The sequence below is a fragment of the Passer domesticus genome, chromosome 9, assembly GCF_036417665.1.
Source record: "Passer domesticus isolate bPasDom1 chromosome 9, bPasDom1.hap1, whole genome shotgun sequence".
In the NCBI taxonomy this organism is placed as follows: Eukaryota; Metazoa; Chordata; class Aves; order Passeriformes; family Passeridae; genus Passer; species Passer domesticus.
This window is the reverse complement of record NC_087482.1, coordinates 44,674,569-44,699,232: the sequence shown is the minus strand read 5'-3', so window position 1 is coordinate 44,699,232 and position 24,664 is coordinate 44,674,569. Positions and strand designations below refer to the sequence as shown.

The 24,664-nt window shown below is 46.4% G+C and overlaps 1 protein-coding gene across 3 annotated transcripts in view; it reads right to left on the bottom strand.

The window, feature by feature from the left end:
- The window catches only part of LOC135308221 (contactin-4), a 269,514-nt gene that overhangs the window by 18,438 nt on the left and 226,412 nt on the right, over positions 1-24,664 (bottom strand). For all 3 annotated transcript variants that reach the window (XM_064433116.1, XM_064433118.1, XM_064433119.1), the window contains one exon: positions 14,229-14,356. In XM_064433116.1, the coding sequence (XP_064289186.1) occupies positions 14,229-14,356 (128 nt within the window). The remainder of the gene's footprint in view (positions 1-14,228; positions 14,357-24,664) is intronic.

The window sequence follows — 24,664 nt, the reverse complement described above, 5'->3', positions numbered from 1 at the left end:
GGTGAGGATATCCAATAACAGTTGAGGATATCCAGTAACAGGTGAGGATATCCAGTGGCAGATGAGGATATCCAATAACAGGTGAGGATATCCAATTACAGCTAAGGCTATCCAATAACAGGTAAGGATATTTGAGTGCAGGTGAGGATATCCAGTGGCAGATGAGGATATCCAATAACAGGTAAGGATATCCAAGTGCTCAGCACACAGTGGGACCTGTGGTGCCAGCCCTGGCTGCGGGAGGAGCACGGAGTGTCAGACTCCAATAAAAGCTGAGCTGGAACATGCTCAGGAGATGCAGCTCCTGTTGTTAAATCGGTGCAATTGAGCATTCAGAGGCAGATTAAACAGAGAAGGGATAATGTCAGCATTTCCAAGGCTGGCTGCAGCTAATACCTAAATGCTTATTTAGACATCTATCCCAGCACACAGGAGGAGGTCGAAGGAGAAGGAACAGAAGAGAATACTTGGGTTTTGACATATTTATCCAGAATAAAAACCCTGCAGAAATCAAAACTCCCCTCCACAGCCCCCAAATGAGCAGTTCTCTCAGATTGTGCTACTTCTAAGGGAAATTTTCCAAATATTTATTCCTTCCTTACTTTTTCCAGCCTTGCCTTCATTCCAATTTGCAATTCCATGCTGCTGGGAAGTGAGTGTTGTACAAAATCCCACAGAATCATGGAATAATTAAGGTTGTAAAAGACTCCAAGATCATTAAACTGATCATAATCCAAACTTCAGCCTACTTACCTGTCCCTGTCCCATTCCCTTTTTTGCCTGAGTAGGGAAGGTCTGTTGGAAATACTCCTGACTGATATTCCTTATGAGAACCTGGGCAGATGAGCAACAAATTCCAGTTTGATTAACCAGCTAATTGCCTGTTTCTCTCAGATTAGTTTTACAGTGTTAAAGATCCAGATATATCTCTCCTTGTCTGCACATCAACCATTTCCTGTACAAGATTTTAAGATGTGTTTTTCTTGTAGATGAACTCTAACTTGAGCATTTGGGACTCATTTTCCTCTTTTTTTTTTTTTTTTTTTGAACACCAGCATGTTCACCAATTCCATTTTGGCTTTTATCAGTGGGAGTTAATAAATGCATCTCAGATCAATGTCCTCTATTTGCAATGACATTTTACATTATTGTATTGATCCCAAGGCAAATCATGTCTGGAGATAATAAAAATCAATACTGGAGGATGTGGTTTCTATGAGCAACCAAAGAATCAAAGTCCAATACATGAAAATACTCAAATGTGCTCTATTTTTTTTTCTTTCTGTTTGTGAATGAAATAGTTACCCAGGACCAAAAAGTCAAAAGCCTCTGAGACGTGACTGGTGAAACTTCTGGGAGCTTTGAGTGCTCTCTCATCAGAGAGAGGAAAGAGGGAAGGAGTGCAGGAGAGAGGAAAATACAACTCTGAATTAAAGAGATTAAACCCCAGTGAATGAGTGAACACATAGAGGAATTAGCAGAGCAAATTACAGCTGAATGGACTGAGTACTTCATGGGGGATGGCCAAAATTGAGATGAAAAAGAAATGGGGAAAAGGTTAAGTATTTACAGTATTTGGCCTTTAAAATATCCCACCTGTGAGCTGTGATGAGTCACACAGATGCTTTCAGGACCAGGCACTTGGCTTTTATGCCAATTTATCCCTTTTTTCCCTGCAATCAGCTATTACACACATTCTTAACAGAAGATTCTGCAGCATTTCCACCCTCTGGTGTGTACTACAGCAGCTCAGCCTAATAAAATATAATCCTATTAAAAGGAGACACTATCAGTTTTGAAAAGGGACTTTAGGCCTGGGACTAAAGTCACTTAGCTCTGATTTTAGAAATATTTGTGATTAGTGATTAGAGCTTTCCTTGCCATCAGGCAGCAGTGATCTCTGCAGTGAGCCATGGCCCTGCATTCAGCAGGGATTAGGGAAGGGAGGGATGGAACATCTGACCTTTCCTGGCAGAGCACAGACTCAATTCAGCAGCACGCTGGGCTGAGCTGGGCCTTGAGGACGTGCTAGAATTGCTGTGCTGAAGGAGGATCCTTATCTTGTTTGGCTGAAATCACCCCCAGCACTGTGGGCACATGGGATTAATTTTAGCTGGGAGCCTGAGCCCCTTTGTCAGGAATTTTCTGTGAGGATGGGAAAGTTGTAAGAGGAGACTTTGGCTGTTGCTCCCTGTGATCTGTCCCTTCCAAGAGCAGCAGTTTCCTCCTCATCTCCACAGATGGAAAACTCTCCAAGGTTGGTGGCAGAGTCTCCCTGGCAGGACTGAGTGCCCCCAGTGCCCAGAAGGGATTGGGCAGCCAGTCAGGGGATGGCATTCTGCACACCCCATCTGCATTTTTGGGTGTCTGAATAATAAATGAAGCTTATTAAAATCTGAAAACACATTAAGAGTGGAACTGCACAGGGGGATGCTGGGGAGGGGTGTGCCATTAGAGCAAATTCAAAGACAAAACATCTGAAAATGCATCCACTCCAGTGGGAGTGCAGGGAGTGAGGAGAGGCCCAGTACTCCACTTTAACCTCCATTTCACCCAGTGCAGTGCAATCTGATCAAATCAAGCTCTCTCCATACAATTGTCACAAAGCAAATCACATGTAATGGGCTCTGGAGATGACAATCAAATCTGTCACTCAGGGAAATTTGTTCTTGCTCTTTGCAGCAGGATGCAACAGAGCCTGATTACACCAGGAACCTCAAACATCCTCCTCCAGCTCTGCAGACTAAAATAAAACCCACTTCACTCCAGAGCTGCCTCAAGTGATATCTGTGTGTTTGACAAATGATCCAGGCGTTGGTGACAACCTTTGTGGATAACCTGGGGAATTCAAGGTGTCACCTTTTGTGGATAACCTGGGGAATTCAAGGTGTCACCTTTTGTGGGCTATCGCTTGTGACGAGCTGGTATCTGTCTTTTCAAGCATGGAATCATCTGCTGTCACTGCAGAAATGATGGCCAGCTCACAGAGAAGGTTAATCAGATGCAGCAGAAATCATCTCTAATCTGAGATAAACTGCAAGGCACTCAGGGATCAGTCACTGCTCTCCCTGTCCCACCAGCCAGGGGACTTGTGCAGATGTAATTCCACGGAGCCCACGGACATGGTGCCCAACAACATTTTGCCCCTTGGACCAGCTCACCCTCTGGAGTTGGTTCTTTTATGGTGTTTTTACAGGTTTTTGATAGTGATGATCATAAATCAAACATTTCAGGAGGCAGCAGAGCAGCAAAAATACAACATCCAGGCACTCAAACTGCAAAATCACTGCCACAGCCTCTGCATTCTTAAGGCACAAGTGTGTATTTTAGGCTTTCCCACAGGAATTCTGTGCCTGTTATCCACCCTCCTCATCAGCACCAAGATGTTTGGAATTAGCTGCTGTGCCAGAATAAATCCCAAATTAAGAGTCATTAGGAGGAGATGCCTCTTGAGCTGTCAAACTTAGGGAGCAGCCAGAAAATCCCTGGCTGGACTTTCCAGCTTCCCAGTGAATGATCCACAGCTTAACCATCCTTAATGTCACACAGATCAAGGCTTGGCTGTGTCATCCCTGCCTTGGGATAAGCCAGGCTTGGTGTCCAGGACATTTATCGAGCCCAAGACATTCATCTTCCCACCTGTCATTGTGGAACTGGAGCTGGAGGGGAGCACCTAAAACCAGGACACGTTTTATTATTTTTCTACTCTTTTTTTATATATATTTCTTTTTAACTTATGGCAAATACACATTATCAAAAAGTACCTATAAGTTAAACAAACAAAGCACAACAGCTGCAATCCTCAGGACGTTCCAAGGAGCTGAGCCAGGCCCAGGGAGGCACAGAAAGCAAAAGCAGGGGTGATTTTAGCTCTGTCCCACAGGGAAGATGCCCAAGGGAGAACAGCAAGGACCCAGCCCCTCCAACACCAATCTGAACACTGGGACTTGGAGCCACTGCCAGATAGGAACAATTAAGCTCAACAATTCCATCAAAAAGAGGATTAGATAAGCAAAAGAGGAGGAGGAGTGCCAAATGAAGAGGAAGGTTGCTGCAGTGTGGGCCCAGACTTGGAGTAATTGGGAATAAAATGAGTTTTCCTCCTCACTTTCTGTCTGACCTTGAGCAAGTCATTAAAAGTCTCTGCTGCCTTATTTGCCCAGCCTATAAAGTGGATCAGGCCTTCATTACAAACTGTTTTGTCTCCCTGCACCACAGTGCACGGCAGATATTTTTATTGAAGATGAACTTTTACTTGCTCACAGCAGCGCGAGCAAACCTGACGCCCAAACACCTATTACAGAACAAACCCCGTGACAGGGGGAACAAAACCAACCAAACAAACACTGAAACCAAACTCCCTGGGCCAACCAGGTCTCCTTTGTTTCCTGGCGAGGATGAGGTTGGCTCGCCATGCCCTGTGCTCCCTCCTAAGGAAGTGACTCACTCTAATTAGTGGCACAGAGAGAAGGCAAACCTCCCTTTCTGGGGGCTGTGCTCCTGCTTTGCTGCCTGCTGCTGGTGGCAGGGGCAGGGTGGAGGCAGGATCACAGGTGAAATGAAAATAACAACCCCCAAGACCATTCCTCATTAGAACTGGCTCAAAATCCTCAGCGCCTCCTCTGCTGAATAAATCTTCCCTGCAGAGCATCATTAAAAAGTGTCCCTGACATTTCCGCTGTTCTGTGGCATTTTGCCTCAAATTAGCCAGGAGTTTTTCTTATGTAAATAATTCCAAAGCCAGGATTAAGATCCATTCTGCAAAGACACACACGGGAAAGTGCAGGAGCAGCAGCTCCACCTCTCTTCTCAGCCTGGGTTCAGTCATGGTCTGGAGTTTTCTCCCAGACACTTCCACTCGTGGCTCTCTCCTGCAGGGAATGGTTTCATTGTCAGCTGCTCAGTTTAGCTCCCAGGGCTAATGGATTTTTACAGAGACTTTACTGTGCCCCTAGCACGGGAACTGAAATTTTCACTGCTGATTTCCTAAATAAACTCTGTATTCACATATATTCACAATGAACCTGGAAGAAAACACAGTGCTAAACCCTACAAATTGGATTGGTTCTTCATGGCCCACTTAAAAACCTCAAATTAAAGCAAAATTCATATTCTAAGTGTGTGTGTGTGACTGACAGAGACAACCAACCCAAGCCATGGCAAGTCGGTTCAGCGATGAAATTCCATGTATTTCAGAGTCCACCTGCTTCTGAGTCAGGAACATTTGCATTTTGGGATAAAGATAAGGGACTCCTGTCTCCATGTGATCTCTGATGGGATTGCCTATAATCTTGCACTAACAAAAAAGGAAAATCAGGGAGGAGTCCCTAATGTTGAAGCACCTCCTCCCCCTCATTCAACAGTGCTGCAGACCCCCCCTGATCTGTCCCAGGCTTTCTGGCTTTTATTATCTGATAATAACTCTGGGGAACCTGTTGGCAGTCCAGGCTCAGGGAGAACAACTCCCATCAGCTCAGATCCTTGGTGTTTGGCTCTGCTGAGCTGCTTCCAAAAGTGCTCCTGAGAAAATGCTCTACAGGACTGGGATTTCCCCAAACACTGTCCCAGATTCTTGCCTGCAACACTCTCACCCCTCCTCCTCCTTCCACAGCAAATGTGCTCTCTAAACACTTCCTCTGTCTCTTTGATGTTAAAAACATCACCCAGGGGCCAGTCTGCTGTGAGTTGCTGATTTCAAGGATATAAAGTTCATTTTCTTTATTCTCTCACACTGCTTCCTTCATCCCCCCCTGAAGCAGAGATCTCCAGTCATGTTTAGGTCATCATCTCCCCCATCCCATCACACTGAACATCTCACCTTCCCCAGTGCCACTGCAGCACCACGTGCTGCAACAGCCTCAGCTTTCTGGTTTACTGCTTCTCCTTTTGGTCACCCTGATTCACCCAGGACTTGTGGAATCCCCATGGAAATCCTGCCTGGAAATTCATCCCACTGCACGCTTGGAGAGAAGGACAAGCTCTCTGTGCCCTCCTCAGGGACAAAGACCAAATTCATGCCTTGGTGCACAGAGCAGGCTCGGAAGGCAGGATCTCCTCAGCAAGGAGGAGAACACCAAGCACAGATTAAAATGTTCAGGGCAACTGTCCTGTTCCATCCTCTGCCACCCAGAGGAGCTCCACAGAAACACAACCTCGAGGAGACAGACCTGAAATTCCTGGTGACTGCCTGCAGAGGCACACAAAGCTGCAGGAACTGAGATGTGGCCCCTGATCTCTCAATTACCAGGTTGGACATAACAGAGAATATCCTGAGCTGGAAGGGATCACCTTCCACTGTCCCATTTTGCTCCCAGCCCTGTCCAACCTGGCCTTGGTCTTGATCTTGTCCAGCACAGTGATTCAAATTATTTCTTACAAAATAGCACATTTTTGGTTCCCAGCCTATTCCTCTGTGTGAACGTTGAGGTGCTGCATTGCAGCTAAAATTGATTAAATACTGTAAATTCTGGCCAAAAAAAAAAAAATAAAAAAAATTGTAACATGTAAATTCTGGCAAAATCAATCCAGTTCCAGGGATGGAGCATCCACAGCTTCTCTGGGCACCCTGTGCCAGGGCCTCAGTGCAGAATAATTTGTTAATTATGATTTACGTCCAATCACACACATAAACTCACTCACACACACTGCATTTACTCAGATTTAGATGTGATCTGTGGCTTTGTTTCAGCCACGCTGGGCTTTCATTTGTATTCAGAAACTGACAAATATTTTAACCTTTCTGAAATGCAGTGTGCTAAAATAAATTGAAGCGAGTTGATGAAAACTGTTAATTAACCTGCTTTTGTCTCATTAAGGGTCTGTGTTTAACCCATAGGTCGTCTCCTCTCCCAGCTGATGTATGGATCTGATCTTCAGTGATGAGCCAAACAACCCAGCCTTGTATTGACCATGGAGAGCTCCTGAACCTCCTGCTTTTTTGGGAGAGGTCAGAAAAATTCCTGAAACAAAAGTGCTGAGCTTTTAAAGGCATTATTTGTACTTTTTCTTTTTTTTTTCCTGTTGCGGGAGAGGTTGCAATAATGCTGACCCTGCAATACATTGTGGGTTTAAGGTAAAAATACATAAGAAAAATACTAGTTTTTTTTCCCTTTGCAGGTTATTCAAACATAATGGTTGAACTTTTCTAAAAATATAATTTCCCCCACTTTATGTGCTGAATTAGGTGTATCTATACTCATCAGCACTTGCTGTAGTGTTGATTCCATTATTTACCTGAGCAATTTTCACTTTGAAGAGCCTTGATGTGCCTGGAGGTTGGCTGGGGCTTGGAGGGAGAAAGGAGGAGGTGCTGAGAGGGAAGAATCTGTGGCATTTCCCAAATCCAGAGGCAACATTTCAGCCCCTCCCTCCCAGGCACCCAGTACCTGGAGAAGCTGCTCCGTGGGACTCGATCCATTTGAATTTCTGCTTTGAAAAATAGCACTCCAATAAGGCTGGAGATTAGTCCAAAACTGGCACTGGAGCAAGGCAGGAGATCTATGCTTTTTAATATCAAGCTCTTCACCAAGATGACTTTATCATATTAATGGCTGAATCACACTGATTGTGAAGGAGCCAAAATGAGGCAATTAGTAAGGGCTGTGACAGCCCCAGCAAACGACACACGAGGTTTGCAGTGGGAGCCAGATGGATATCTTCAATATATTTCTTATTGTCTGCTTGTGGTAATATGTTCAATTAAACTAAATCAGTACTACAGAAGAACCTCTGAATTGCCTGAAAAAAAAATTAATTGTCTGCTGCAAATTTAATGAAGCTTAACACTTGTGTTATGTTTACAAGTTTTATTTGTTATGAGCAGTAAGTGCTTACAAGAGAAAAAGAAACTCTGAACTGACTTCATTCAGGCAGCCCTAAGTGCAACCCACTGGTGTTTGATTTTATTACTGGATTTGATTTCATTTTCATCTCTCTCTCTGCCATTCACTGCTTTTGTCCTTGGCAGCTGACTGGGTTTTTTCTTTCCCAGGAAGAACCTGAGAGCTCTCCCTGTGCTGTTCATTCACAGTTCAATGTTTGGCCACAAACCTGTGATAGGACATGTCCCTAAGGGGCCATGGCTGCTCACTCTGACCCTCAGCATCATCTTCATCCTCATCCTCAGGGTGTCACTGACCCTTCCTGCTCTCAGATCTCAGCAGGTGTGGAGTCACAAAACCCTGGAACACCCTGAGCTGAAGGGATCACCCAGCCCAGCCCCTGACCTACACACACCCCAAACCCCACCCTGGGAGGGTTTTCCAAACCCACCTGGGGCTCTGGGGCTGTGCCCATTCCCTGGGGAGCCTCAGCAGTGCCAGCACCCTCTGGGGGAAGAACCTCTCCCAAAAATCCAACCTAAACCCCCCTGACACAGCTCCAGCCCCTCCCTGGGTCCTGTTCCAGTTGTGTTTGACAAGTTCACATTCAGAAAATCAGAAGCCAGGCTTGCCTGTGAGCAGCCCAGGGAGGGGAGGCTTTGGGGAAAGCTCAGCAGCACAGGAGGCATCTGCTTCTCATTTTGCCACTTCTGTCACCCCAGAATAATCACAACCTTTTTGCTTCAATTAACTGTCAGAAAAACAGGGATGCTGACAGGATTCACAACAATTTCATCTTCCTTGGGGTGCTCTGGGCTGCCCTGATTGTTCTGATGACCTCAGGGCTGGGAGGAAAACCAGACTTCACCTGTCCCAGGTGTAACAATCTGGGGGGGATGCCAATGTTGAAACTCAACCTGAGCCCCCCACGCCTGCCCAGGGAGATGTGGGCCAGCACCACACAGCAACCTTGGCAGCCTGGCAGCTGGGATGAGCAGGGAAGCTGCCTGAAAAGTCTAAAATCCTTGACTAAACCTTGTGCTCCAAGTGCCATGTGGAGAAGAGCTCTTGCAGGCTGCAAGGACCCTGAGGTAGCTGCTGGATTCCAGCCCCAGCCTCGGCTCCTGCTGCAGGATTTCCCAGCCAGGGAAGAAGAAATTAAGAAGAAGAAGTTAAGGAGAAGCAGCAAAGTGCAGCTGAAGCACTGGGGCTGCCAGGGTTGAGGGAGGGAGGGGCAGGCGTGCTGGAGGCACAGCTCCCTCATTTATTATCCTGCCTTTCACGCAGTGCTCTGGGTCATAATTTTACTTAAACCCAGCAAAAGAGCCTTAATTGTGTCCTAGAAATAATTGGTGTCAGTGGAAATAGCCCAATTAGAGGGGAATATTTTCCTTTGCAATTTCACGGCCGAAGATTACGGCTTTCCTTGTCAATTGTGGAAATCAAGCCTTCGCTGCTGGTTGTGACTCAGGAGTCAAGAAAGGTTCCTCCTAACACAGAAATAAGTTTTATTTCTTAAACATGAGACTACATAACATGTTCTCATGAATAAATCAGAGCCTGCATAACTCCATGGCACTGCCTGAGCTGTTTTTGCCTGCAAATCCCTGATTTAGAGATTCTGGAGTACAAGTTCACACTCTAAATTGACTTTTCCTCCGTGAAATTTTTTAAAAGAAAGTATTAGACCTGATAAGAAATATTCATTCATGGCTGAACTAGATATAAAAATTGTGTTCAGCATATGCTAAAACAAAATTTAAGAATAAGGAAACTTCTTTTGATAGTTTCAGAGTTGAGTCTTTATCTTGGTTGTGACACAAGCTGAACACAAACCTCGTGTGCTATCCAGGAAAATTACAGAAAGCCCAGAAAATATGGACAACCCTCCAGTGCTGCTCCTGGATTATTCCTTAAACTCTGCCTCTCTTTTAAAATTATATTTTGTACTTTCAACAGCAGGTGTCATTTAACCAGGTCCCTTTTTTAAGGTCTAGGCATAACCAACATGAATTGAAGATTATGTTGAACGATGAGGAGAGAAAAATAAAGAATTTGCATGACCTTAAACACTGCAGGAAGAAGCAGAGCTCAGTGACAGAGGGGCCACTTGTGCTGCAAAATGAGCAAGCACTAAACCCAGAACATGGATGGGTGGGATGGAAAATGCCTGCAGCACCTTCCTGGGACAGCTTTTCTATGGGAGCAAAGCAGCAGCAAAGGGGGAAAATCAGGGAGGTCTGGAGAGGGCTCCTGGGAATGTGGACAGGGCTGAAACAGGTCAATAGATTTCAGTAGCTGCTGTAAATTTCCCTTGGTTCATGATACAAAAACCCCTCAATATCTTAATGTGTGGTTTATTCTTCCTCTTGGGGGAAAAGTTAAAGCCCCACTCCAAGGAATTGATATCCCAGTTACTCCAAAGTCACTCCAAACTCAACAGAGCTGAGAACTGGTAAAATTCACAGTTCCTCAAATTTACTGATTAAAAAAACCCCAAAACCTAAAACCCCCATGGACATGAGGCAAGCACAACACAAATTCCAAACAATGGAGTCTCAATTCTGATCAAATGATGTTGAAACAGAGACAGCCACGGGTGGCAAGAGGGGACCACCACATCCCACTGCCACAGATGCTGTGTCCTAAAGGACTGCAAAAACACAGCAAGAGTTCCAGGTTTAAAGGCAGCAACATCTGAAGTCTCTGAAAAGTTACTCGATAATGGGCCAGAATTTACAGAATTTAATCAATTTTAACTGCAATGCAGCACTTGAGTGTTCACACAGAGGAATAGGCTGGGAATGAAAAATGTGCTATTTTATAAGAAATAATTTGAATCACTGTGCTGGACAAAATCAAGACTATCAGTCTATTCAAGCGTGAGGAAAAAATAACCTCCTGACATTATCTTTGTGTTCTTTTCCTGCTGAAGTGATACAGATCCCAGCCAGCAAAAGTTCTCCTGCTTTTACTGCCTTGAGCCCTCCCATGACAGCCCAAATGAGAGGAGCTCCCAGCAGCAGGAAAATGTTAAAGGTGCATCATAATTAAACAGGCAAATAAAGCCATTGGAAGCTGCCCTTGTCAGGGATGCACCAACGTGACTGGAATTGCTGCACTCCCCAGGGGGAGCAGGCAGGCACCAACTCCACCAAGCATTCAGAGATCAATTTCAAATGAAATGTATTTAAATCTATGTCTTTAGATACAGAGATGGATTCCCAGCTGAGCCCACAAAAAGGAGATGTTTGGGAATGGGTGCCAGCACTGGGACCATGATCCACTCACCTCCAGGGTCCCCAAGGCAAGGCTGATCACAGCTGGATAAAATCCATTTAAAGTGTCTGCTGGGAGAACATCCTGCATGCCAAGGACCCTCTCACCCCATGAGGGAGCAGTGTCACCCTGTTCTTTTGAGTTGTTCTAAGCCTTCTGATGTTTACGTCCTTGTAATGAACTTTCTCACGCGCTTTTCTGTAAATACTTATTGTTTTGAATTATTGTATGGAGAAGGAGAAATTTAATAGACTGTTGGTTTGTCCAGTGTCATTGGAGAGGTGGCACTGTCACCCTGCAATCCACTGTCACTTTTGGAAATCTATAAGTTAGAGTCAAAAATGAAACACTCACTTTTTTGCCTTGGAAAATCTAATATCCACATCTTTCTGTTCCGTGTTCTGGAGTGACAGAGCACACAAGGCTCAGCTGATGCCTCACCAGCTGCTTTGGGATGGGGCTCCCACCCCCCCTCAGGTGGGATATCAGCACAGGAGCCTCTCCTGCTGCTCCCACATCCACAGCTTCTATTGCCACAGCTCCCTGCTCCTGGATCAGCCTGTTGATCTCGCTGCATTAAATACAAATGAACTCATTTTGTACAGGCTGTGCCTGTTTGCTCTGTTTGTCATTTAATCCCCTGCTACTCAGACAGCCTCTAATCTTTCTGTGTGTTGCAAGAATTGAACATTTAGCCTCAAGTACAGGAAAAATTGAGGGAACAAGATGGAAAATTAATATTTCTATAATACATGGAAACACACACCATGTTTTACAGAGCTCTGAACGCTGCCTTAGAAGGAGCTGCTTCTCCAGCCTTACAAACTCAATCCTGCTTTTTAATTTAAAGGTCAAACTGTACAAGCAAGTTTCTAAGATTTCAGGTCTTGGAGGCCAAGAGGTTCTCATTTAGCACCAGCCAACAGAACAAACCCAAAGCACAACTGCACTGGTTCAGAAAACCACTGGGGTTCACCCAGCCTGACAACTGAATGTTAATACCCAGCCCTATGGGCACCTGTCAGGATTTGATATTTTTTAAACTGTCTACTCATGCATAAAATGAATATTTATTCATCCCTCTCTGGTTGTTTGCCAGGGAGTTATTTTAAGCTCCTTGCTTCTGGTGTAACATATTCCTCTCCCACTCCCATCCTTGCCTACACTGTCTCTGACACTGTAGACATCTCTCCCTGAGAAAGGAAATTAAAATAAAAATAAGGATAGCCTGCAATATTAATGGAAGAACACAGGAAGGTTAGAAAAAATGTCTTTACCTTCACAGTTTTTTACTCAATGACATAAGAGGAGTTAGAAAAGAATCCAAGCATATCTTAAGGTCAAAAACCACATCAGCTGTTAAATTAGTCTTTTTGTACACCTCAAACCTGAGTTAAAATAAGGAATTCACTCATATTTCTGTCCAAACTCACACGTGTTTTACTTAGAGCAGAGAGACTCAAGCATCTCACTCCGTAATACAATATTTTACACAGTTCATTTGGAGTTCAGGATAGTTTCTGCTCTTTTATACTTTTTATGGGCCAGACTTTGAAATTGCATTTCTCAGTTTGCTGTTAATATCCACATCTTGGGCTTAAGAGTTTATTCTGTGCTTCGTGCACATGTGTCACTGCCATTAATGCAAATGGAATGGAGTCAAAACAGAGCACTGAGGGGGAAAAAGCCCTCACTAATCCTTTATAACCTCAGTGTGAAGAAAAGCGATTTGTGGAGCACAGGAAGGCAGAGATCAGGTTCAGTAATGCCAAGGTTTTCCTGGGAATATCCTGCAGGATATTCCTTGTGCACTGGGAGGGAGGGAGGATAAGCCAGGAGCTACAAAACCATGATTCTGGAATAACAGAACCCAGTAATTTCTGCCTCAAACAATTGGCTTTTTTTATGGTGGGAGAAGCAGTCCCTGAACTGCAGCTCCTCATTCTCCCGCTGGGCTCTTGCAGCAGGTGGAAAACCAGGACAGCCCCAGATGTGGGAAAGCTGGAGCTGACAGCTGGAACCCCACCCTGCTGATGTCCCTGGAGAGGGGATTGAGGCTGGAACCCCACCCTGCTGCCATTGGGGAAGGGGATTGGGGCTGGATTTGCCATTTTGCTCCCCAGTTTGCTCTGGGATGACAGAGGTTGATCACAGGCTGCTCAGGGAATACCCCTGGATCTCTGGAAGTGTTCAAGGACAGGTTGGATGGGGCTTGGAGCAGCCTGGGATAGTGGAAGGTGTCCCTGCCATGGCAGGGTTTTAAGGTCCCTTCCATAATTTTGACAATGGATAAAGTCTTTTATGATTTTCTTCCCTGAGCAGCCCTTTCCTGGCTGTTTGCTGCAGGTGCCTCTTAGGACAGCCCAGATTAGGAAAAAAGAGAATCAGCTCCTATAGAGACCTAACTCTGGTCCTCACTTGTCTCTGTTCTTGTTTCCAGGGACCAGTGTGGGCAAATGCCTCACAAAGGACTCAAAACAACCCCAAACTTGAAAATTTTTTGTGGTCCATATGCTTCCCTACACAGTTCAGAAAATCCCAGACTGGTTGGGACCTCTGGATATGTTCCAGCTATAAAAAAACATGGATTCAAACCCACATTGAAACATTGAAAGTATTTTCTGTATCCCACAGACACAGTTGACAAGGAGAGCCTCTGAGTATGATCCATCACTGCAAATGTGTGGGAGAATTAAAACTGACAGCATTAGAGCTTTTTGATTGATTTATCACTTTGTAATCAATGTTTCTTGATTCGCTATCCAATATAGATTTTTCCCCAAATAAGAAGGAGATAGAGGGTGAGTGTAAGGGTAATAATCTGTATGTTCATGGCCTATAATAATTAATCAGACACTGCACTATTCATCAGCAGGGCAAAAATTATTTCAACACATTTGTCAGTTCCTCTCATTGTTTATCAAATTATTCCTTTGAATAACTTTGTCAGATTATTCCTTTAAATATCTTGGTCAAATCACAGCTTTTACTTCTGAAAACAACATCTGACAGAACACGAATAAACACTCGGAGTTCCTGAAATGCTGAAATTCAGCCCTGGAGGAGGAATAATGAAAATAAACAGGAGTTTGTGCCCCAGGCAGCCACAATAAGAATGGTTTTAGTCACCTTTCACCACCAGGCTGCCCGTGCTGCTCGCTGTCCCAAAGTGGTTGGTGGCCACGCAGGTGTAACTCCCCGCGTCCGATTTGGTGACGTTGACGATCCGCAGGCTCCCGTCATCCAAAACAGTGATTCTGCAAAGACAGCAGGCACAGGAGCTTTATTTCCCTTTTTTTAAAGCCTCCACAAAGCCCTTTTGAGTGTGCACTAATTACGGAGGTGCAGCACAGCCAGCCCTGCCTGCCCGGGGAGCCGAGCCCACGCGAGTCTCTGCGGACACGCTCCACAAATGCTGAATCATTTACACGAGCTCCCCGTGCCTTCACTCGAGGGCAGCTTTCATGTACACACCAGCAGCTTGTGTAGGTGTTCCAGGCTGTGCTTTGCTGCTCAGCCCTCTCTCCACGACAGCCCCTGCAGCTCAGTGGAGCCCTGGCTCCGTGCGAGCTCGCAGCCTCGCGGTGCAGGGCAGGTGTCCCATTCCCCAGGTTTTCCAGCAGGATGGTGGCTTCTCACTGAGGGCACCACCTCACTGCCCACCTCTCTGCCTGTGTGTCACTCAGGTGTCCCCAGGGGTTTGTCTGCACCGGTGCCTGCAGGTTACAATGTCCTGTGTCACCCCTGTGCTCACCTGCACGTCCCCACCTGAACGGGGGGGTTTGCTGCAGCCTCTCCAGGGCAGCAGGCAGTGAGGATGGAATGTTAATTCCTGGGTGATCCCCACCCCCTCCTGTTGCACAGGAGCACTTCAGGCTCCCCCTGTTCTCTCAATGAGCTTTGCTTCTTGTTACGGTTTTTATTTTTTTTTCTGAATACAGAAAACCTGATTTTGGCCAGTAAATCCCACTGGAACGTGAATGACTTGTGCCCTGTGGAGGCATCACCTAAGGAGACTCCAGCAAAACCTTTCTCCCACCCTAAGATCACCACTTTTCACAACATTTTTGCCTCCTCAGAATCACATCCTGCAGCACAATCTGCTTTCTCACCTCCATCCACTTGCAGAGCTGCATGGAACATCTTGTATTAATTCCTGCCTTGTCCTGCTCAATTATTTCCCCATTTCACTAAAACGAAGAAGCCTTCCTGCATCCTTAATGCCAACAGAGCTCTGCACAAGTGGACTGAGAAATCAGGAGGAAAGAACTTCAACAACAGCAGTGGCACTGCTGCAGGGGGGCTCAGGGGGCACTTCCCTCCTTTAGGGAATCACCTGGAGCTTTGGGACAGCCCTGGGACAGCTGAACAAGGGCACAAACTCAAGCACCAAGGGCACCCTGGGGCTCTCTGGCTCCTGCCAGCTGCAGCCACGGGGCTGGGCAAGGTCTCCAGTGACACTCAGGAACCCTCAGCTCACCCAGGGAGCTGCTGAGGGTCCCTTGGCCATTCCCCAGGCTCTTGGTGGGCACACAAGAGCTACAGAGCCCCCATTCACAAATGGCCCAGTTTGGGTGGCTGTGCCAAGCGAGGAGGAGGAGGAAGGTGGCACAGGATGCTCTGGGAGCAGTCACCCACCTCTGTCCTGGCTCACCCCTGCTTGACCTGCCCCTGCAGCAGCCCAAAAGCCACAGGCCAGCTGTCCCTCACAGGGACAGAGGTATTTTTCACCCATCAGCAGCAGTGATATTTAATAGGAGCTTCTCAGCTGGCTCATGGTCCCCAAATTGTTGCAGTCAGCAACGCTCCCTGCTGTCATTTATTTCTGAGGGACTCCAGAGCCACGGATTTGCTTCTGTGGCAGTGGCTGCAGCTCAGTAATTGGAAGGGAGCAGTGGAGAGAGGCTCCTGTCACCTCCAGCCCTCCGTGGGCACAGATCAGTGCTGCTGCTGCATCAGACCCAGGCTGGAATGGCCACGCTGGCCTCCAGCAGGAGCTGGGCAGCACCAGCAGCTCCCCAGGAATTATTTGCTGCTCTCATCAATTCCAGGTCTTCAGGAACAACAAGGCCTTTCTGAAAGCTGAAGGTGCCCTTGGCAAGCATTAAAATTCCAATCAATGTAAAGCAGGACAAGCTCAGCATCGTGCTCCAGCTCAAGCAGGACCACGGTGCTCCAGCACTGCCCCACCAGGCTCTGCCCTCCTTCCCTCCCTCCACACTCCTGTCACCCCAGGAAGCCCAGAAAAAGTGGGGTTTTAGATTATTTCTGTACAGTTGAGGTTTTATTTTTAGTTATTTACGCTTTATTTTCAGCCATATGGCTGAAAGCTATTTACTGGCTAATCTCTTCCATGGATCATTTTAATTGTGTCTGTTGATGAGGTCGGATTTAATTTCAAATTCTAATGCCTTTTCTATCTCTGTCTTTCTCCTGCTATCAGTTTCCTTCTCAGCTGTCTTTATTCCCAGTGTCATGCTGGTTTTTAGGTGATGAGGACTGGAGAGCCCTGGGGACACCTTTGGATCAGGAGAGACAATCCAGCTTTGGCACATCTCAGGGTGTGCTGTCTTTATTTCCTTCCCTTCCTAAGCTGAGACTGTGCTCCAAGGCTTTCCAGCCTGAGCCCACGGACAGCCTTTAACCCCAGCAAGCTTTGCAAAGAGCTCAGGGGGGGACCTGCCCTGGGTTCTGCAAACCCTTCCCCAGAGAGCCCCCAGGAATGTTTAATTCTCGTCTGGTCTCAGAAACTCCCTCCACACTCCTGAAATGAGCAGCATGAAAAGTGACAGATAACTGTACAAGTTAACTGATTTTTTCCAAATAAATCAGACCATTAAAACCTCTGTGTGACTCATTGATTAGGAGGCCTTGTGGTTATGTGGCTCTTTTTGCTGAAGCTGCTTTTCTACAGCAAATGTTTTGTCCTCTAATCTGAATCCAACGCGCTAAAAGTTAACAAATAATTATTTGAACACTTGGAAATTTGTTACAGTTAGCTGAGAAGGGAGGAAGGCCTCTCTCTGATATTGCTAATTCCCAAATTTTCTTTGCAGACCTATCTGCATTAAACGAGATGAGAGACTCATTTCAGGCCACTGAGGTTCTCAAACTGCTAATTGCCTCGAAAGCAAACAACCCTTCAGCCACAACTTTCAGCAGTTTGGGTGAAAAAGTTCTTCCAAGACACAAAGTTCAAAGTGACTGAAGCACTGCTCAGTGTGCTCTCTCCTCTGAAATGCACCCTCAAAATGTTTTCTAACCAGATGCCTGGGAAGACATAAAACCAAACCACATCTCCCATAAACACACACATCAAACGAAGTGCTGGCTGCTGAGTGTGCACCTCTTTAAACCACTACAAACTCAACAAAGCAGCTACTGACTTGCTATTAAATGTTCTGGGTTCCCTGACTCTACTAACAGCAGTGGTAACTATAAATAAAAATATAAATCTCTTCTTGCACAGGTTAATGAACTGTTCTGCTGCTAACATCACTGCTAATCAGAGAAAAATCAAAGAAGATAAAAATATCCATTTGAAAAAAAAAAAAAAAAGATAATTTAAGGTAGTTTAGCATCCTTATAGGAAGAAAGGTCATCTATTTTAAACACAGCATTTGTAAGAGAGAATCTGGGGGTCCGTGTTGTCAGCTGGAGAGTTCAGGTCTGAAATGAGGAGAGGAAAGCATTGCTTCTTTCCTAAACTGAAGCATTGGGTTCTACTGCACCAAGAGCTGACCGTGTCAGTGTTTGGATCCAAACTCTTCTGGGGACAAAGCACCTTTGGAAAAGCTGCAAACAAAATCCCTCCCCAGCCTTCCTCAGCCACTTCCATTCTGCCACTGCAGCAGCAAATGGGAGAAATCTCTGAACACCTTGCAGCACCCTGAGGGAGCTCCCAGAGCAGCTCCTGTGACAAGGACAGGCACAGGGGGACAAGGGAAGGCTCCCAGTGCCAGAGGGCAGGGCTGGCTGGGATACCCATCCCAGAGGGGTCGCAGCCCCCTGGCTCCGTACAGCCCCGAGGGCTGGGAGAGCTCAGGCAGAGCTGGAGCAGTGTCAGGAGGAGCAGCAGGGCAGGATCCCTGGGCTCTGAGCTGTGGGTGCTTGTTCCCAGCCCGTGATCCCCTGCCAGGTCTGTAAACCCCCCAGCAGCAGGTGTGTGACCTCCAGCCTGGATGGAGCAGGGCAGGTGATTCCTGGAGCCCACTGCAGCACTCCCAGGAGCAGGTAAATATTCCTCAGGCAGGAGGAAATATTCCTCTAACATATGCATTTAGAGACAGAAATTGTCCTGTTGAGCTCAGGAATAGTTTTATCACCAACTTTGTGAAAAGGAGATCAAGCCCTTACTTGGAATAGAAAGGAAAGAGGAAATCTGCCCAAATCCCAGGGCACACCACAAACCCGAGTGTCAGTAAGCACCTCCACGGGAATCTCACCTCTGGGTGCTTGGCTGCATCATGTGCATCTCCCATCACCTGCCTGCTGCTCAGCTTGGCCTCCTGCTTTGACAGAATATTCCCTTAAAATCCCAGATTTAGAGCATCCACGGGAACATCTTGCTCTGGAGTTTAATAGAGAAATCCTCAGTGGCTCCAGGAGCAGAGCAGCCCTGCAGAGCCAGGGGTGCTGGAGCTCACTGACCTTGCAGGTGCAGGGTGAGGAGCAGGGCCAGGCCCTGACCTTCCTAGCAGGAACGATTCCCAATCCCACAGCTCTGCTCAGCCAGCTGGCACAGCAGGCATCCCTCGATGTATTCCTCACAGCTTGCCCTCTATTTTTCTGTTCAGCAGGTGGAAACATGCAGGGTATGAATGGAATATGAATGGAGTACAAATGCAGTGCATATGGCAGCCTGGGTGTGCCTCCCCTTCCCGAGGGACCCAGCACAGCCCCAGCACTGCAGATCACAGCTCCTTCGGAGCAAAAGTGCTCAGAATTACAAAGTGACTTTTTAATTTTTTTTCCCCCCTCTCAATGGTTTCATTAGCACTGCTGCAATGGAGTAAGGTATTTTGTTTTCTTATCTAATCATTTTAGCATTTTAATTTATGAAATGCAAGCATAACTACCCTTGCTTTCACTCTTGATTAAACACACGCAGCTGAAATATTTCATGCTTAGCCAAGTGAATATTTTAAATATTTTTCCCCCCAACGAAACAATGCTTAGGATGTCCGATCCCTTTTCTATTACAGGGAGAAAAGATGTCTTAGAGCAAGCATTTAAATGAATGTCAGCTGGAAGAAACACACACTGAGTGCAATTTGAGATAAAACTACCATTGATCCCTTCATGTACAGCCTTTGTGGCAGTGGTGACGTGGCTATTGAAAAGAGACACTGGTGCCAGAGTTCTTCTCAGAGATAATCCGTCTTCTGAGAGAGGATTTAGGTTAAATGTACCTGTGAAAAACAGTGTATTTCAGCTGACATGATGAATGGCCTATTGTTACCCTGGCTGCTGTGCCTGGGCTGGGGGCTGGAGGCAGAGAAGAAAGCAGAAGCACCAGGCAGCCCTGACTGCAGTCTCAGCAGTGTATTTGTTCCCTCTTTTCCCAGAGTTCCTTGGCAGGAATATCTGGAGCAATTTTTAGCCTAACAGCAACTTTGCCTCATGCCACAACTCCAAGCAATTGCATTATTTATCAAATTATTTCTATTTCCATCAGACATCTTTGTAGCTGTTTATCACCTTTTAAATAATGCTTGCCATGCAGTGGGGGTTATTAAAATGATCTCATGGATGTGGTACGGGCCATTAGGCTATTTTGGGCAAGCAGTGAAGTTTATAAATCCTCACAGGTTTTACTGCTCGGAGCACAGCCCCCCAAAATCAGGGACACATCTCACGAGTACCTGCTCATCACTTGAAGAATGGGCTGGCTCAGGGCATAGCCCACAGGGAATAACTCCTGTGGCCCTGGGATGTTGTCCCCAGGTGTGACCCCAACCTTTGCATAAAAAACACAGCCAGGTCAGAGCTTTCAGCTTCCTGTTTCATCTTCATAAAATACCCCAGGTCAAAGCCGGAATCCTGGGGCTCACAGCTCTGATGGTGCAGGGGGAGAGAGCCCTGACCCTAAACCAGCACCCTGTCATGCCACTGGGACTTCCCACCCTTCACCAACACCAGCCAAATCCTCAGCATCCCCCTTCAGCAGGCAGAGCTCTCCAGGCTGGGGCTTCACCCTCGTCCTGTCATTCCAGATGTTTCTGAACAGGAGGAGAAAGGGACACCACCACCAGGGTGGAGCATCAACACAGCCTGAGGGCTCACAACACCAACCTGAGCAAGGACAAGCTGGGTCTGCTCCACAGCTGTCAGGGTAAATCCCAGGGGAAGGCAGGATGATCCCGTGTGCTGCAGCACCACGAGTTTTCCATTGGATTTCCATCTAAACTCCCAACTGGGTGGAATCTCCCACACACTTGCACCTTCCTGCCCTGCTAGCTGTGCCTCACCCAAGCCCCCAGAGCTGCTGCAGTGTTTATTTGTCTGTGAGGACCTGTCTTTTCATGGTTCACAGAAGAGCCTGAGATAATTTAGAGCCTCCGTCAAAGCCCATTTAATTTAGTGCACGTCTCTCTCAGTGAAGGCAGCAGTAGATAACTCCTGCCTTATCCATGACAACTGACAGGCCTCTTAACAGCAAGCCCCCTATAATTAATTTTCAGGTAAGAACTGTATTTGTTCTAAATAAACTGAGGTAAAATCCCGGGTTCGGTAGAACATCTCCCACTTCCCAACGTGGGAAGCCATTCTCACTTGTCCTGACACTCTCTGTCCATGGAAAAAGTCACTCTCCCTCTTTTAGTACTGACTTATCATAAAAACGTGTAAATAATATTCTAAAGAGAAAGAAAAAATAGAACATCTTTTGCTCAGATAATTAGTTTTGATATTATAGCTTTGGAAACATCCAACAGCACACCACCACTGAATTCAGCATCCGCTTAAACCAGCCATGGAGCTGGCATCCTACATTTGCCCACAATTCTCTTTTTCCACCAATTTTTTATCTACAGTGACGGAGCAGTCCAAAGCAATAATGCTGCATCCAGCCATTATTAATATCTATAAACACAAAAGCTGTGGTTTGTCATCATTTCCCTTTGGTGTGTGCATTTTAAAGACAAGTCTGAAGTGACAGAACCTCATCCTGATGCAGCAGGGAGGCAGGAGGAAAGGAAGGGAGCATTTACAGCTATTAGAGACTTCATGTAGATTGTTCAGAGACGCCTGGAGTTATAATTCAAATATAAAAATATCCCTAGGTTATCTAAGAAGAACAGTTCTCTGGAAAATATCTTTCTTAAAGGATACTGATAACAGAAGGAAACAAATGAAAACCAAACACAAGAAATGTGAGGGACCCTGAAGGGAGCGAGGGGGCTAGGGAGAATTTCAAATAATAGAAACCTTTTTGCCTTCTCTCTCCAAGCACTCTTTTTTTTTTACTACACACAAAATTAAAATAAATACAGTCAGAAAGCCCATGCCATCAAAATAAATATTTGAACAAGCAGATTTGAGTAAAGCAAAGAAAAGCTTTGTTTTTACAACAGCTTTCCTTCCTGAGACATGAGGCAGTGACAATTTGATACGGGAAGATTCTGCAAGTCCAGAAGGGTCTGATGGTGCAAAGAGCCAATTTTCCATTGCTTTTGGTGGGAAATGAAGACCACCCCCAGGGAAATGGCCCTTTGGACACAGCCCCTCCAGCTGGCAGTTCATTTTGCAGACAAAGCTGACTGATAAACCTGAACACTGTGATGGCACCACGAGGGACAGGCGTGCTCCACTCTCCAGACAAAAGGCTCGGGACCTGGACCAGCTCTTCTGGTGGCAGTGGAGGGGTGAAGCACTGAAAAGCCCTTGATGAAAAGCTGAGCCCTCCCTTTCTGCACAATCAGCCAGCAGAGACACAGCTCTCCACACGCCTCCTCCTGCGCTCGCAAGCGAGGAAAATCCTGTCTGGGCAGCAGCAGGTGCTGCACAGCCACTCCTGCTTTCACTCCATCTAATGTTCAGTGAAATATTTGCTGTGCTCATTCTTCCAGGGCACTGGCTGTAGCCCAAGGCATGGGAATTAAATGACTTCTAGTCCACGGAGCAGGACAGTGGAAATCCAAGGAATTGGAGAGCAGCATCCAGCCACCGACACCAATAATGCATTCCTGAAAAGGACAAGCCTCTACCTACATCGAACCCTGTGGAGGTTTGTAGAGCATAACAATCAAAGAGGACTCCAATGGAGCTCATAAAAATTATTCTCTTAAGAGAAAAAAAAAATCCATGCAAGATTTTCAGTGCATCAGCTGCTGACACAAAGCGTTTCTGGGAGCGTTCGTGAGAGATCGCAGCAGAGGCAGCAAATGCATTCTCAGCTTATTTGTTCCAGCTGATACCACCCGAATTCAAGCCCAAAGGCACAGTCTTTCAAAGATAACACATCTTTCCCTCTGGTTCCAACAAAAAATGCCCAAAGTACAAAGAGAAATTACGCACTCAGCTTGTAATGGACATTAACAGGTTTGTGAGATCCAAGGAGACATTTACATCACTTCAAAATGATGTTTGAATAGCCATCAAAAATATCACCAAGTCTGAAATGTTCATTAGGAATCCTTCTTCCCCTTTAGACATGTAACGATTTCCCTGGATTCTAAAAGTGCATGTCAAAGTATGGCCCTAACTGTAAAATCATTGCCTGCTTCTCTTCAGCATAAAAACACCCGAGAGAAGAAACATCTGATAATAACTTTTCCCTTCAAAATGCTGCAGAAAAACTAAAATCATTATCAGCTGGAGGACAAGGAGGAAGCTACACATCAACTCCAAACTGCATTCAGGGGGCTGATGACAGGCATTTCTTTGGGAAGCAGAGGCTGTGGGGTGTGCTTACCATGGAGCAAATCCCGTCCTGCTCTTTCCTCCTGTGGGGAGGGACCAGCTCCTTCCTGGAGCAGCTTTACACAGAGGGAGGAACAACTTGTAGCTGTGTGTTCAGCATCCAGAGATGAATTTAATAATCATAAAACCTTGAGAGACCTCAAGCAGGAGCAGCAGCAAGTCACATTTCTTTCAAGGATGTCAGCACGGGACACGTCTGGCTGCAATCCAGAGGTTGGATGCTTCAGGGACAGAGCTCTGCATCCTTCATCCCCTCCACCTCTGCAGGCAAAGCTCTGATTTTAAAATTAATCCGCAAGCACCAAGGTAAAAGCCTGGTGAGTTCTCTTGACCCCTTGTGACAGGTTTCTCTTAAAGATAACTTCATCCTGTTTCTAAGGATGTCAGCACAGGACACGTCTGGCTGCGCTCCACAGGTCAGATGCCTCTGGGACAGAGCTCTGGATCCTTCACCCTCTCCACCTCTGCAGGCAGAGCTCTGCTTTTAAAATTAACACACAAGCACCGAGGTGAAAGCCTGCTGATTTCTCTTGGACCCCTTGACACATTTCTCCTAAGGATATCTCTTCATCCTGCTTTTGACAGGACACATCTCATTCTGGAGGTCGGATGCCTCTGGGACACAGCTCTGGATCCTTCACCCTCTCCACCTCTGCAAGCAGAGCTCTTAAAATTTGAAGGAGCTTTTAAAATTAACACACAAGCATCAGGTGAAAGCCCTTTGGCCTCTCTTGAGCCCTTGGGGCACAGCAGCCCTGCAGGTTTGGCCACAGCTGGGTTCTGAGCCAGCAGCACAGGCAGCAGGGATGTCCTACACGTGTTTCACGGAGCGCTACAACAACACCACGCTGCAAATAATCTGCTGGGGAAACAGGAACAGATTGCTGATGTTACAGGAGGCTGGGGCACGGCATGAGGGACGGGCTCATTCCAGGACTGCCAGCTGAAACTTGGCAGAGGCTGGGACTGCGCTCGTCAGAGCATTCGGCAACAGTTTGTGGCTGCAAACAGGAAACCATTCCTGCTTCCACAGGAGCAGATGGGAGAAATGGAAATTTTAGGGAGCAGCCTAATTATTGATGCATACAAACTAAACCAGCACCAAACCTAGATTCTACACAAGTCTCTAATCCTTCTCTGGTAACCTTTAGCTGGAAATATTTATAGAATCATAAAATCATTTTTAGGTAAAGCCCTCTAAGAACATTGAGTCCAACTGTTGACCCAGCACTGCCAAGGCCACCACTGACCTCTGTCCCCAAGTGCCACATCCTTTTAATCCTCCAGGGATGGGGACTCCAGCACTGCCCTGGGCTGGACAGCCCTTTCAGTGCTAAAACATGGTGGGACAGAGAATCAGGATGGTTTGGGCTGGGAGGGGCCCAAAGCTCATCCAGTGCCACCCCCTGCCATGGGCAGGGACACCTTCCACTGTCCAGGCTGCTCCAAACCCGAATCCAGCCTGGCCTTGGACACTTCCAGATCAACACGGAGCTAAAACCAGCTCCTGCTGGCAAACAGCTCATGAACAGGAGGCCATCAAGGACAACGGCTTTCCAAGACTTCTGACCACCAAATCCAGTGGCTTCCTGGTTCATTTTCTTCTCTTTCTGCAGCAAATTGGTTAAAATAAGTGGACGAGT